Genomic DNA, 15,362 nt, shown 5'->3' on the forward strand with positions numbered 1-15,362 from the left:
TCGTACTGGGGGGCACAAACGGAAAAGATCAGATATCCCATAAAATTTCATGGCCTTCTCAGCATATGACGGAAAAAAATAACATAAAACTCATCGGATTGTAGATGGCCATAGATTGTATTTGCTTCTCTTATGTGGGTACGCTTCGCTCTAGGGATAACTGCGAACGGCGGTATGATTTTTGTTTTGTAACATCTATTAGATGCCATGCCCCAACTCTGGATTTGAAACCAAAACCGACTACCGTTGGACGAATTGCTCTCAAGCGACGGTCAAGGGGTTTGCTTTGGTCGTAGCCAGCAGATTAATCACAGGTCGACCAGCCTCAATAGGTAGGTTAAAAGCGCGAGGAGTTAAAAGGTGTGTGGGGAAGTTTAAACGAGGGTAGGGGCGGTCAACTTTGCGATGACTAAAAAGGCAAAAGTTAACAATCGTCAGGAAAACTGCAAATGGTGTTGAGAGCTTCAATGCAAACTGGTAGCAGTTTTTCTTCAATTTCAGTGACTTTGTTTTTCTCAACAAATTCTTTTGCTACGTTTATTTTTAGTGGACTGCGTTGGACCTTCATTTGCATTGCACATACCTCACAGGTTGTAGCGTTTACCAAAAAATTAAACTGCTCTTGCAATGCAAACATTAAAGCAGTCAGCTTTTAAAAATTGAGGAAAATGTTTTAAGAAATGTTTTGATCATTTCGAATTTGTTTAATTTTATTCAATTTATTTTTCGGGATTTAATTTTTCGGCGATATTTTTGCTAACGCCATTAGTTTAATTGAATCTCCATTCAGTTGAAATATTTCAGAGATTTAAAGCCAGACAACGTAATGTTAGACTTTGAGGGTCACGTGAAGATAACAGACTTCGGAATGTGTAAAGACAACATGTCCCCAACAGACACTACAAGGACATTCTGTGGCACTCCTGACTACATGGCACCTGAGGTTAGGACACCCGATTGGGAGGGGATAGTTGAGGAGCGGGGGCTGTTTCATTGCAGCCCCCCCCCCACACACACACACACACACACACACACACACACACACACACACACACACATAAACACACAAGACAACACACACACACACACACACACACACACACACACACAAACACACACAAGACAACACACACCCACACACATATAAACACACAAAACAACACACACACACACACACATAAACACACACACACACACACACACAAACACACACACACAAGACAACACACACATAAACACAACACACACAAGACAACACACACAAACATATATAAACACACAAAACAACACACACACACACACACACACACATACACACACATACATACATACACGCACGCACGCACGCACGCACGCACGCACGCACACACACACACACACACACACACACACACACACACACACACAAACACACACACGCACAAAAACACACACGCACGCACAAACACACACATGCACGCACGAACACACACGCATACACACAAACACACACAAGACACCCACACACATAAACACACACAAAACAACACAAACACACATATAAACACAGAAAACAACACACACACACACACATACATACATACATACACGCACACACGCACACACACAAACACACATGCACGCACAAACACACACATACACATAAGCACACACAAGACAACACACACGCACGCACACAAGCATAAGCACACGCAAAACAAAACACACATATAAAAAAGCACATACAACAACACAACCACACACACATACATACACGCACACACAGATGCACACACAAACACATACACACTGATGAGAACAAATGTTTTCTTCACGGGGATAACGAGACATTATTGAGGAGTTCTTTTAAAACAGTTCAAATTCACGTGTAAATTTTGTAAAAGAAACGTCAAAAAAATCTATTATAGCAGTAATATTAATAGCAGTAATAGCAGTGAAAAAAATGAAGAATGCTAATTTCATTTCGCTTTTTAGAAAGATGGGATGAGAAAAACTTGTAGAAAATAGTAATTGATGAACTTGCGGCGTCATCCACAAAAACAACGAGACTTTAAGTACTTAATATTTCAACTTTTATTTTCAAGCGTTTTACTATTCATTTTTTTATTCTAATGTTTGAATATGTAAGGACTGTGAACAACTAGTTTGTAAGGAATTTTTATGTAACAACACTAGGAAAACACGGGTTTCTCTCCCATTTAATTTTTTCATGAAAAGCAGAATTGCGTGAACGATCAAATTTAAAACATCAAAATATGCACAAATTAATTAGTGTTCCTATTAACCGAATATTCAATGCCTAGTGACTATCATTACCTTGCGAAACATACAATTTGGTCGACTAAATTTAAATATAATTGTAAACCTTATCTGCAATCATGTTTTAAGATTAGGTTTTTGAGCGTGCGCGGACAACACATTTGTCCTCAGTCCTTAAATTTTGGCAGTTGTGGATAAATGTGACATAATTTTGTCACTATTGTCCACAAATTACCGTCACATTGACTCACTGTAAAGGTAACCGAAATCCGCGTTTGTATTGTCGACAAATATATTATCTATTTTTATAATTTTTATTCTAATCATTTTACGATTTTTATAGAAATAATCAAAAGTTCAACTTACCTAAAAAACCATAATTAAACTCGTTTAAAGACGTGTATCCAATTAACATCCTAATTGGCGTTCATAATTCGCAATGAGTCCGAATTTGTCAGAACTGATAAGCTAAAACAAAGTGATAGGGATCTAATTATCTAATTACCAAACATACTTTAAGCTATAGTTCGATTCAAACTGAAGCATAAATCGTGCAAACTGTTGAGGACAATGGTTTCACCGCTCGTGAACCTTGCTTCTGTTAAATACTTATAATTGCGACGGAATTTTGTAGCTCATGTCCAAAATATATCGTCACAATCATTCACAATTCAAGTTATTGACAAAACGTGGAAAAATATGACGAAAGAACGTCATATATGGCCGCTAAACTCAATTATTTCAAGTGTTTGTTTGGCGATGTAATATTACTCCAACCATATTTATTGACCACATTAACCGAATTTTCAGCACGGCTAGTTTTATAAACAATGATTTTATTTCTATTCTAAACAATGATTTCATTTCTATTCGGATCTTTTCCGCTAGCTCCCCCAATAAATTAGGCACCCCCATTTGTATATGTTTAAACATTATGTATGCATTTGAGTTATTACGTATGTATGTATACGTATGATTAGGCGTTGAGAAAGTACTATTAGGGGGGTTTGAAATTAATGGGTATTGCAATAAGTCCCTGCATATAATGTAAACATCAACCAAAAACTTGTTCTTATTGCATTTTTAGTAATTACGAGCTTTGTAAAGGAGTGTAATACTATAATTTTCTTGAAAATTGTTACATGTAAATTTGTTGATGTATTATACCACCAACTATATTATGAAATTAAGCAACCTTTTCAGAAGGGAGCGATTTTTTTTCTTTTTTTTGGTGGGGGTGCTTAAATATCGGCTATATAGGACTGGGGAGCGCTAGCGGAGAAGATTCTTCTCTTCTCAACAATCTGTGATTTCATTTCTAATCTAAACAATGATTTTTTTTACTATTCCCACCAATCTATGATTGCATTTATACTAAATGACTTTTCACATGAATCGTTTTGTTTTGACTTTTAGCCACCTGAAAGATAACATACCTAAGGTGTCAGATCTTTCCCGATGAATAACATTTCTTAATATCATGAGGAAGAATAGATCTACCGTAAATTATGGCATATTCTTTTGCCTTTTTCAAACCATTGCACTTGTTTATATAGTTGTTCACTTGTTCAGATAGTGAGGCGAGACAGGTATGGGCGTGAGGTAGACTGGTGGGCGATGGGGGTGATGGTGTACGAGATGCTGCACGGCCACACTCCCTTCGAAGGGGAGGATGAGGACGAGCTGGGCTACAGCATCCAACACCAGCAAATCACATTCCCCAAGAACTTCGCCAATGAGGCTGTACAACTTATCAAAGGGGTTCGTGCTACACGATCGATAGGATCGTCTTTAATTGTTCACTAACGAAACAACACACCCGGGAGGTCGGGGATCGAACCCGTACCTAGTCAGAAATTTTTGCATCATAAAATTTTCGCTAACCTATGCCCTCTTCTAAGTTGATTTCCTCTCCAGTCGTTCGAGAGCAATTCTTCCGACGGTAGTCGGTTTATATTCAATAATTGCCAATCTTCTACTTTAACCTATTAATTCTTGCTAAATTTTGCAAAATGCCCTTGATAATGTTATTAGCTACCCAATAGTTGGAGCAACCCAAAACATTGCATATAAAGATTTCAAAATAGTTCGAAAAAATCCTTTCGTTCTTTCTTGAGTCTGTTATCAACCTTTTAATAGCCGCGAGGCAACAGCCAGACCATTCCTGGCCATCTCTTGGTTTACAGTCCGAAAAATTTGTATTGTATTGGGACGCTGTCTTCGAACGACTCGAAAAGGCGTTGTGGTTTTCCGTTTTTTGATAAATGAGCTATCAAAAACCCGGAAGCTCAACTAAATCAAGCTGATCCCGAAGCTGAAGTTAATCGGGAGTGAATCAAGTTTGAAAAAGTGGTTTTGGTGAATGAAACCATAGAGCAGAGAAAACTAGAGAGTTTTTGTTGTTAACTTCTTTTGAAACAGAACAAAAAATGTAGTTTGTGACAAAATTTTCGCCAAACGAACAAAGTTTTTGTTAATGTGCGGCTCTTTGGAGCTGTTTTTTTGTTTTAAGATATTAAATCGCACGAAGTTTGAAGCAATTATTGTAGATTGTTCAACAATAATCTTCGAAAAAATTTGATCGAGAATTTTTTATTTTTGTTACAATATCAACTATTTCTTATTGTTTTCTCCTTTTTTCAAGGTTTGATATTTGAACTTGTTATGACCTGCCTTTGAGAAACTTTTTGAGAAATTTTTTGAAAAATTTTATAGACCCAATTGCATGAAAAAAGTTTTGGTATGTATGTGTAATTCTACTATATATAAAAATGAATTTTCCGATTCTTTTTGTTTTGTTTTTTCGGCCATTTTTTGCTATTTGAATTTAGCTTGTAATTTATCTGATTTCAATTGTCCTGCCAGTTGATATTTGTTATTTGAGCAGGTAGTTCTTTTGCCATGCACGAAGATTCCGAGTCGTTACCCCACTTCTTCTGGCTACCTTTTCTATTCGATTTTATTGGAGTAAATTTTGAAGCAGGAAATTAAACGCGTTAAAAATTTGGGTGGTTTATGGGTCGAATAAAATTGGAGAGTTGAGCGAAAAGAGATTTGTCTGATCAAATCGCTGTTTACAAAAGTGCGACAATTTGAGGTGGTAAAATTTTCTCTGATGGAGCTATTTTTTCCCTCGTGCGGCTTTTCCCTGAAAATTTTAACTGTTACGACGCGAATTAACTGTTAAAAATGCTAGAGAAGTGTCTTTTTCAATGATTTTTCAGAATCAGTTCGAATTAAATAAAAAGCGTTACACAACCGGTTGTGGTACGTCTGCTGAAAAAAATTAAATTGTGAAGCAACATGAGTGTTTTTTTCCACTTCTGTTGGTAATAGAGCAGAAAAATGGGAGGTGAAATTGTATGCTCTTAGCGAGTAAAATCTACTGTTCACGCTCCATTTTTTAAAGCAGTCTTCTGGTTTTAACTTAGGTATTTCTTAAAAATTTTAATTGCTTTTAGTTATAACATTCGGGCTGTTTTGAAAGCGAATAAAACTATTTTTGTCTAAAAAATTGATTTGAGGTTAAGTGTGAGGCTTTTGAATTTTTGCATCACTTTTAGATTATTTGGTCGACTTTGGCCCAAGTGTTTTTTTAAATTTTTTTAGTGATCATGAAATAGAAGAATATTTCTTACTGGCACTCAAATTAACAAAAGATTGGTACTTTGCAGTTATAAACAATTTTTTGAAAAATGTGACCAAATTTTTTTAAAAAAAGTAACCGTTTGTGCCTATTCTTTGCGATTTTCTTTTTTCACCTAGAAAGCCTATAAAGACTTCCTCATCGTGTGCGCAATTGATATTTTTCAATTACACGAGAGGAACCCTATCGTTGTTATACGCACTTGATTCCTGTGAAAAAATGTTTGAGTTTTTTTACCTACTGTTAAACCTAGTTTGTTGATTTTTTATAGCTGAGGAGCTCTAAGCTGAACGGAGTTATAGTGTGGTGCTCTTGGTTTGTACAGTCCAAAATATTTGGATTGTATTGGTGTGCTGTCTTTTTTTAATTGCTAGTCTATAGCAATTTTTTTTAGTCCTATTGGTCTTTTTTTGGCAATCTTTTGTTTGACCGTTTTTCTGTCTCAACCATTTGACTTTTTGTCCTCCAAAACTGGATAAACAGGTAGCTCCCAGCGTGCATTAAGTGCTCTTAGTGCCTTTAAGCTCACTAGTCTCCAAGTATGCGATTCATAGAAACTGATAGAGACTGAAGTATGCGATTCATAGAACCCGCCAAACACACCCCCCCCCACACACACACACACAATCCCTCACTCTCACTTAACCCCCCCCCCCTCTCAGTCCCCACCATTCACATCGTTCAGGCCGTAAGGGTCCCGTGCAGTAAAGACCCCCTCCCACCGTTGCTCACACCCCCTCAGCCCCCGATGCACCCCCCCCCCGCTGCGCTCACCTCACGCCCCTTCAATTAAGCTAAAGCTAGCCTCTCTAAACCGTGGCTAGCTACTGACGTAGCCAACCGCTCGCCATTCGTTTGAGGGCAATTCGCCCGACGTTATTAGGTTATGTTTTTTGAGATCTGTTCACAACTTTTTCAGCTTTTTCACGTCAGTGAGAAATCAGATTAGAGTGGTGATTTTATTGACGTTGAAGTAGAAAAGTGGGCGATAAGCGAGTACGTTTGAAGAGTGATTTTTTTCGAAGTGCTTTTAGAGTGGAGTGAAATTTTGGTATCTTTTGGGTTTTTTCAAAGCGAATTGTTTTCACGTGCGGTGTTTTGACGGCTGTTTCCAGTGATTCTTCTCTTGAGTGCTATTAATATGATACGTTTGTTCAAACGGTCTCTATTAGCAATTTATTGAATTAATCGACGGGCAGTTAATGCTTTTTTACTTTGACATTCTTTTACGTCATAAAATTTTATTGGAAACATCATCAAATTTTATTGGAAATTTGATGTTTGCCACTTTTTTATTATTTTTGTTGTCTTATCACTAAGTATAACTAATTACAATATCATTGGTTGCTAATGACTCATAAATGAAAATAATTAGGTGTTAGAATTTATGGCTGTTGGTTTTCATGACTTTGGTACTATTCGTTCTCAAAATATTTTAGTTTTGAGAGTTTTTGTTGCATTATTTGTTGTCTGATCATTGAACATCACTAGGGACGGGTCTCTTAGGTTGCTAATATAAGCTTTCCAGTGGTGTGGCATTTTTTGGTCAATTCTTTGGCTCCATCTTTTAGCTGACGTTTTTATTTAATGAGATTCCATTTGTTTTTGAAAGATCTATGTGAATTTGTGGATCTTGCTTTCATTTGTAGTTCTCTTCCCCCTTTATAAGCCATCAGTACTGCTAAAAAGTATTTAAAGTATTTTATGATATGCTATGGCTAAAGGTTTTGGCTTGTTGTTGGGGGCACGGAATTCCCTATTTGTATTTTAGGGCACGGAAGTCTTTTTTGCATCCCTTCCGGCAATCTGCCGCTTTTGTTTTCTTTTCGTATTTGAGCTCACGTTTTTTTTTGATTTTATTCACTTGGTCCATGAGATAATAGTTATGTCACAGTTTTCAATGAAAACGACTCTTCGATTCGCTTCCGTTTTTTGGAAATGTATTCCTTTTTTGAAGTTTTGTATTTGCGATAGGAAAAGCTGAAGTTTGATGTTATAAAGTTTGATGTTATGAAGTTTTTTGATAAATAACTTGAGTTTCTGCTAATTTTTACGTATTTCTGCTTTTGTGCTTGTTTTTAGGATGATGGTTTTCATTGCACTCAATGGCAGTTGCAATACGTCTTTTCGTCGACGAATCTTTTAGGTGCCAATTGCTTGCAGTTTTTTGTAAAAGCCAGTGTTTTTGAGAAAAATCGCGGTGATTCAACAAAATTTTAACAATTTTTTGTCAAATCCTTGCAGTTCTTCAATATTTCTTCAAAAATAGAAAAAAAATTGAGCCTGTTAATGCTTTTCTTTTGTTGCGCAGGCCCTTTACGTTGCAACGAAAAGAATTTTGTTTTTAGAGGAACTTGTATTATAATTAGATGAACTTGTCGTAAATAAATTTCTCTTACTTTAGTTCCGTTGGTTTTTTGGACTATTTTTTTTAGTTTTAGCAAGTTTCAGTTCATCGGAAACGTAATTGATTTCACGGAGACAACTCTTGAAGCAGTTTCTAGAATTCTTCCGACTATGTTTTTTGAATCGGTCGAGTTGATGAAAACTAGGATGTAAAATTCAATGCAGCAGGTGTTTAAAATTGACTTTGGTTTGGCTGATAAGAAACTGAACAGATGACAGAAGAGAGAGTGACGCTATCGTTTTAACCGGTTTGTGAAAGGTAAACCAGAAAAATATATTTGTAAAAAATGCTGCGAATTTTTTTGATCACGTGCGGATTTTTCAAATATGTTCGGTCAATTTAACTCAGGCAAAAAGTAGTTTTGTTGTTTTTAACTATTTTGACATTTCTGCTTAGTTCTTTGTGAGTCTTGTTGTTGTTCACTGGAGAAACACAAGTGGTATTACATTGTTTGAACAAGCTTACAGACTGCAGTGGTGACATTGGTTTTCTGTTTCTCCTGTTTATTTGGAGAGAGCTGGAAATTGAGGTGCGAGAACCGTTTTATAATCAAGCGATTTATTGTTTGTTCACATGCAGTTTTCTTCAGTTAGCTTTTCTTTTGTTTAAGTCTCTTTTTTCTTTGATTGAAAAAATTCAATTTCTAAATAGAAGGTATTATGCCTGTTTTGATGGCGTTTGGAGGTTTTTGGTAATTAAAACAATTTTAATGCCAATTTGGTTATGTAATTTTTTTTCTCGGATTTCTTGGCTACTTTTGGTTTTTCCCCATTGTTCTGTTTTTTTTTGCATTATATGGGATTCCAATAGACGTTTGTTGCTCTCAGCTTTTTCTTGAATGCAAAGTTAGTTACAATGTTGATTAATTTGTTATGAAGCAGTTTTTGTTGAGATTATGAAGCAAAATTGAGGAAAACAAAACTTTTTTTGTCAATTTCCTGTAATTTTTTCCGATTTTATTGAGAAATGTGTACATTCGTCTGCCTGCCTACCGAAAATTCTAAAAACATTTTGTTTTTTGCAATATATTTGCAATATTCCCTTCTTCATTCATATGTGCACTTAAAAAATATGAAAAAAATTGAGTTTTTTGTGATTTCCCAAATCAAGTTTGCTCTTTTTGTTTAAACTATGATTGTTTTCTTATAAATTTATCAAGTATTTACAAGCTATTTGAAAGGCTGCTTTTGGGAGGGAAGACTTTTTGAGTCGTTTCCGGAATTTTTCTGGGTATTCTTTTTTTAAGATCCTTTTCATTTTTTCTAGTCAGATTAAGAAATTCATTTTCGTCACAATGGAAAAGCGAAAAAAGTGAAAAAAAAGAATAAAGGCGTAAGTTTAAAGTGATTTCTTCGTAAAGTACTTTTGTAAAGTACCTGTGTAAGGAACTGGTATTCGGAAAAATTTTACACATGAAAAAATTACACATGTATTCTACCTAGTTCTGCCTGAATGCCATTGTCTGAATCCTGCAATGGGCAGGTCCCATTAGTAAGCTTTGTTTTTGTTTCGAGTCGATAGCACTTGTTGATGGCTGTTGGCTTTTACGACTTTGAGACCAATTGTCGTGAAGTTTTTCAGTTTTTACCTCTTTTTGTTTTTTTGTTGTCCTAAGACTTAGTCTCATTAATGGCAGCTCTCATTTTTCGCTCATGAGTCTTGAAGGAATCTATTTGTTGCTATGAGTTCACAGCTAATGATTTTTACGGCTTGACATTAATAAATATTTTTGAATTGTTACCTAGTTCTTGAGTTTGCGCATTTTTTTTCTCCTCAATGACAGTTCAAGTTCTCCTAAGGAGAAACATTGAATATTAGTGATGTTTTTAGTTCATAGCTAACGGTTGTGTTTACTCTGCAGATATTTGTCTTCTTGAACAATGAGTGTTGATAGTTGTTATTGCGTTTGTTTTTCTTTTGTCACAGAGTTTCAATAATAAATAATTTTTAATGCGACTCAATTTTTTGGATTGAATAACCTAAGCGTTTAGCTGTTTGGTTAATTTTTTGTTCAGCCACAAATTGCTTTTGAACGGTTTTAATAGTTTAGTGATTTTAATTTTATTTGTCCATTTTCACTTAATAGAATCGTTAGAAAACGTTTAATGATTTCTAATGTTGTTTGATAAGCTGTAAGTAAGTATTTGAGTTCTTTTTTACGTTTTTGTTAAACTTTGACGGCAATAATTTTCAAAAAGTGTCTAATTTTTTTCTAGTCTTATCACTTTGTTTTTCTTTCATATTTGCAATGTTGGTGTAGGCTTTCTCACGTTCTCACGAAGAGTAGTATCAATTGTTACTATAATTTTTAATATGGTTTGATTCTTCGGGTAGTAATTTAGGACAATTCCAGCTGCATTTTTCAATCTGTCGTATTTCCTATTTCGTTTACGACCAGTTAAAAAAGCAAGGGCAAAAAATTTTTTGATTGTTTCTACCACTGTACAGCTGATTTTGTGTGCTCGTCATTTTTTACTGCCTTCTGTATAGATTTCTAGGTCAATAAAATGAAATTTTTTTCTTTAACATAAAATTGTCATACGGTATGGATAAACCATCATATATACATCAACGTATTCAGTTCAGTTTTACCCATTTGAAGGGCAAGTGCTAGTGTTATTTAGTTTAATTTCAGTTCATCCAAATCTTCATCACTTCTTGTCGGTTCATTCTGTTTGTGCAGGAAACTGTCTGTTCAGCTTATAAACAAATCTTGCAGTTCCTTCCTGTCTCGTGATTATGTTATGAACAAAACTTTCATTTCATAAATTGTACTTTAATTTAATCATTCTGTAATTTGCACTGCTGAAAATCAGTTCCAATTAAAATCTAGTAATCCGCTCTTCAATCGGATTCAGTCAAATAGAATAGCGCCAATCGCACCGCGATTAGCCAATTTGACAATTAGAAAATCTAATTGTAGTTATTGAAGTGCCATTTGTGGCGCAACGGCCGAAACTGTTTAGAACTATAAGCATTCGCGACTCGATTGGAATAATTTGTCGCAATCGAGTTTAACATGGCGCAGTCAGCAGCTGAATCAAAGGAGACGCCTCTTCATGTAGATGCATTTTGGGAGAAGCCTACTGCCACCCCTCCATTGACGTGGGATAAGTGGACTCAACAGTGGAAGCTAGCATTGCTAGCAAAAGAGGGAAATTAACGCGACAACCTTCTAAACGATCCACCATCAGCGGTAACATATCCACCCGAGCCAACTTACGAGGAACCAGTGGAAAACCACACGCAAGCGACAGAAAAGGATAGAAAAATTCATAACCAATAACTCAAGGTAAATTGGCAAAATCGTTGCAAAAAGATTGAGGTAATCGGTATCTTGTGCGGAGATAAACCTTGGGGGATCTGTGAGCAAAAATCGATATCTTTGTTGTATTTGAGAATTGGAACGGAGGGACGACGTATCTTTCAAAGCAAACATCCTCATTTTCAAATAGAAAAACAGCCATTTAAAGAACTATGGCAAGCAATGGAGGACTCCTTTACAAAAGTGAGAAATATAACTTACGACCGCTTTGTCTTCTACTCTTGTAAACAACAGAAAGGTGAATCTGTTGAAAGTTTCTACGGTCGTTTAATAGAACAAGACGAAAACTGTAGTCTAGGAAGTGAGGAACCTACCCTAATTCGAGATGCTTTCATACTAAACATGATAGATCATGAAACCCAAAAGGAGTTGTTAAAGGAAATAGTTGAACCATCCAAAGCGCTTGAAATAGCAATCCAAATGGAGATGGGGGCACAAAATCAGCAAAAGATTACTCAGAATTTGATGACAACTACAAACTCAGTAAATGTAGTCAACAATTACCAGACACGCAATCCCAACGCGAATGCCCAACAACCCAAACGAGATTTCACGCGATACCCAACTGTGCCAATACAGCAGCATCTGTATGAATTGCGACCTACGATGGAGTCACAATCATCGACAGATTTGCCTCGCAAATGGAAAAAGTGTAATAATTGCGGAATAACTGGTCATTTTGCGAGAAAATGTCGAAAGCCAAAACGATCACAGGGACAAACGCATAAAGCCCCGCAAACAAACTTTAATCAAATTGGTAAGTCTCCCGAAAAAAGTGAAGACGAGGAATCCGTTAACTACATAACTAGTTATCAGCAACTATACTTGCAAGTAAACGATTCGAATTATGACAGTGACTCTGACGACTATGTGGCGCCAATCTTGTATGATTCGGCAAATCAGCTTGAATCTCTGAACGGCAAAGTACAATTCGGAGAAGTAAAAGCAAACGCTGTGATTGACTCTGGAATTGCGGTTAGTCAAATAATTCCAACTACACAATCTGCGAAATGGATCACTAAGAGGGAGAAGAGGGACCTACAAACATTCACCGATGATCCGATAAAAGTCCTCTGAAATCTTGAGACAACGGTTGCATACAATAATTGGATAGACAGAGAAGCCAGTCTGACAGTGGTGGAAGACGGTCACAAAATCATCATTGGCAGAGACCTCTTCACAGGCCTCGGTCTTGCATTTGTACAGCAACAACAACCAAAAAATGGTAAATGTGTCAATAACATTAATAATTCTACATGTAACATTAAAGAGACAATCGCGGCGCAATTTCCACAATTAGTTTCAAGAATTGGTATTTCAAAGACACATGTAGCGAAATCACAATTTCATCAAAAGTTCACAGCAAAACATCAAAAAGGTCGGCGCGTTCCAATAAATCTCCAACCTAGAGTCACAGCGGAATTAGAACGCTTACAGAAGGGAGGTCATATCGAAAAATTATCTAGTTGCTCTGACGAACATTTCATATATCCAATCGTAATTACATTAAAGAAAGACCAGTCTATAAAACTAGCATTAGATTCTAAAGTACTAAATAAAGCAATACACAAAAACAAATATCAAATGCCCAACATTGACATGTTAATTGAAACAATATCCCAACATCTTACTAACACCCAAAATAGCCAACAGGCATAATTCACCACGTTAGACCTAAAATATGCATATAGTCAATTAAAACTCCACCATGACACCGCAAAACACTGTAATTTCAACATTATCTGTTGGGAATCCACCGGCACCTTTAGATTCAAAACTGGATTCTACGGTCTCACTGATATGCCGGTAGAATTTCAGAAAGCAATGGACTACACTTTAGTAGGTTTACAAAACACCTATTGCTTCTTAGACGACATCATAATCGTTAGTACCGGCACTGAAACCGATCATTTGGCATATGTTACACAATGCTTGAAAAAGTTAGACGAAGATAATTTAAGAGTAAATCTTCAAAAATGCCATTTTGCAAAAATGCCATAAGTTTACACAAACAGGAATATCACCATTAGAAAGCAAAACCGCAGCAATATTAACATTACCACCACCAACAACACTAAAACGTCTCCGATCCTTTCTCGGGTCAGTACAATATATTGGTAAGTTCATACCACACTTAGCACAATTATGCCATCCACTTAGACCACTTCTCAAAAAATCTATAAAGTTTGTTTGGACGGAAGAACACACCAAACATTTCAATTTAATAAAAGAAAAAATTGCCAACAGCACAGAAAATAGCCATTACAATCCAAAATTCGATGTTCGAGCTAAGTGTGACGCCTCACGTTCTGGATTGGGTGCAGCACTTGAGCAAAAGACACCCGAAGGTTGGAAACTGATAGCATTGGCGTCACGATCTCTCAACTCAACAGAAGAACGCTACAGTGTTAACGAACTAGAACTATTGGGAATAGTCTGGTCAATTGACTATTTCAAATACTACCTATATGGAAAAAATTTTACTGTAGTAACGGACCATCGAGCACTATTGTCCATTCTAAAAGAGCACAGATCGAACAAATCGTACAATAGTCGACTATCTAGATGGATAGATAGGTTACTTCCCTACAACTTCACAATTGAACACATGCCGGGAGCTAAAATGGGTTTAGTAGACTACATATCTAGAAACCCATTCGCAAGAGCTAAAAAAATATCTACATTTGACGAACACTTTGTAGTAGCAACAATATCTAAAATTCGCAACTCAATGAAACATCTAATTAAAAATAAACAGAACACATTATAAAAATTTATTAGCATATTAAAGTTACATTCGCCTTCATTTCATTCAAAACAGTCATTTGCACCACAAAAGAATACACCACTAAATACTAATTCACAAATTAGTACTAAACCACTTGCACCACAATTACTGCTGTCTCAAAAGAAAGTACCATTCGCGTCCCAATTAACACCATAAAATTCAATAGTTAATCCGCATTTAAATCCTCCATTCGCATCACAAATACCTCTTATATTTAGAAAATCACAGTTTGTACCAAACAACTGTAAAGTGAATAATTCACATTCCATTAACGAATTTGCTGCAAAAGAGGTGCAAATGTCAGACAGTAAAGAATGTGAACACTCTGAACAATTATACCCAATAAAGCCCATTAATGGTATTATTTCAAATAATCCACCTAAAATCACTAAATTAAGTGCAAAAACACAAATTCCAAAGTATAAATACCACGCGCACAAGAATCGCTCCCTTTTTGCCCAAAATAGATCCACAATTCACTTAACCTTGAATAATTCTATCAAACCGCTTCACACAAGTAATTCAGTCAACCATATCAACAAAATGCCAAAAACTACTCGATCGAAATCTACTCCAACAAAGGCAAGAGTAACATTCTCTGATACAACTCCTTCGACACCCGGTACACATACCTCCTCTAACACCGAGACCCCATCAGGCAGTTTGATTGAGGAAGCAGATGACATCTATTTCACCGAAACGCTTAAAAAAATATTTAGCAGAAAGCTTTTGGGCATACTAACTGGGAAAGACGCGATTCTCAAGGAGGTGAGAGACTGCGTAATTCGAGATGACGCCGACAGACTCCGAGAAACAAGTCCTTACCTTCTCTCCTATTGGCGGGATCTTAGTGTGAAACATGGCTGTGTCTGTCTTGACGAGCGAATAGCAATCCCGAAAGCCATAAAGGACGCAATACTTGAGGACATACAATCGA

The 15,362-nt window shown here is 36.2% G+C and overlaps 2 protein-coding genes across 6 annotated transcripts in view; both read left to right on the top strand.

Moving 5' to 3' along the window:
- LOC142344914 (protein kinase C-like) overlaps positions 1-15,362 on the top strand; it is a 165,849-nt gene that overhangs the window by 141,449 nt on the left and 9,038 nt on the right. For all 5 annotated transcript variants that reach the window (XM_075396973.1, XM_075396974.1, XM_075396977.1 and 2 more), the window contains 2 exons: positions 805-943; positions 3,832-4,020. In XM_075396973.1, the coding sequence (XP_075253088.1) occupies positions 805-943; positions 3,832-4,020 (328 nt within the window). The remainder of the gene's footprint in view (positions 1-804; positions 944-3,831; positions 4,021-15,362) is intronic.
- LOC142344913 (26S proteasome non-ATPase regulatory subunit 1-like) overlaps positions 1-15,362 on the top strand; it is a 628,982-nt gene that overhangs the window by 12,259 nt on the left and 601,361 nt on the right. The gene's annotated exons all lie outside the window — the stretch shown is intronic.

The sequence above is a fragment of the Convolutriloba macropyga genome, chromosome 8, assembly GCF_964194025.1.
Source record: "Convolutriloba macropyga chromosome 8, txConMacr16.3, whole genome shotgun sequence".
Lineage (NCBI taxonomy): Eukaryota > Metazoa > Xenacoelomorpha > Acoela > Convolutidae > Convolutriloba > Convolutriloba macropyga.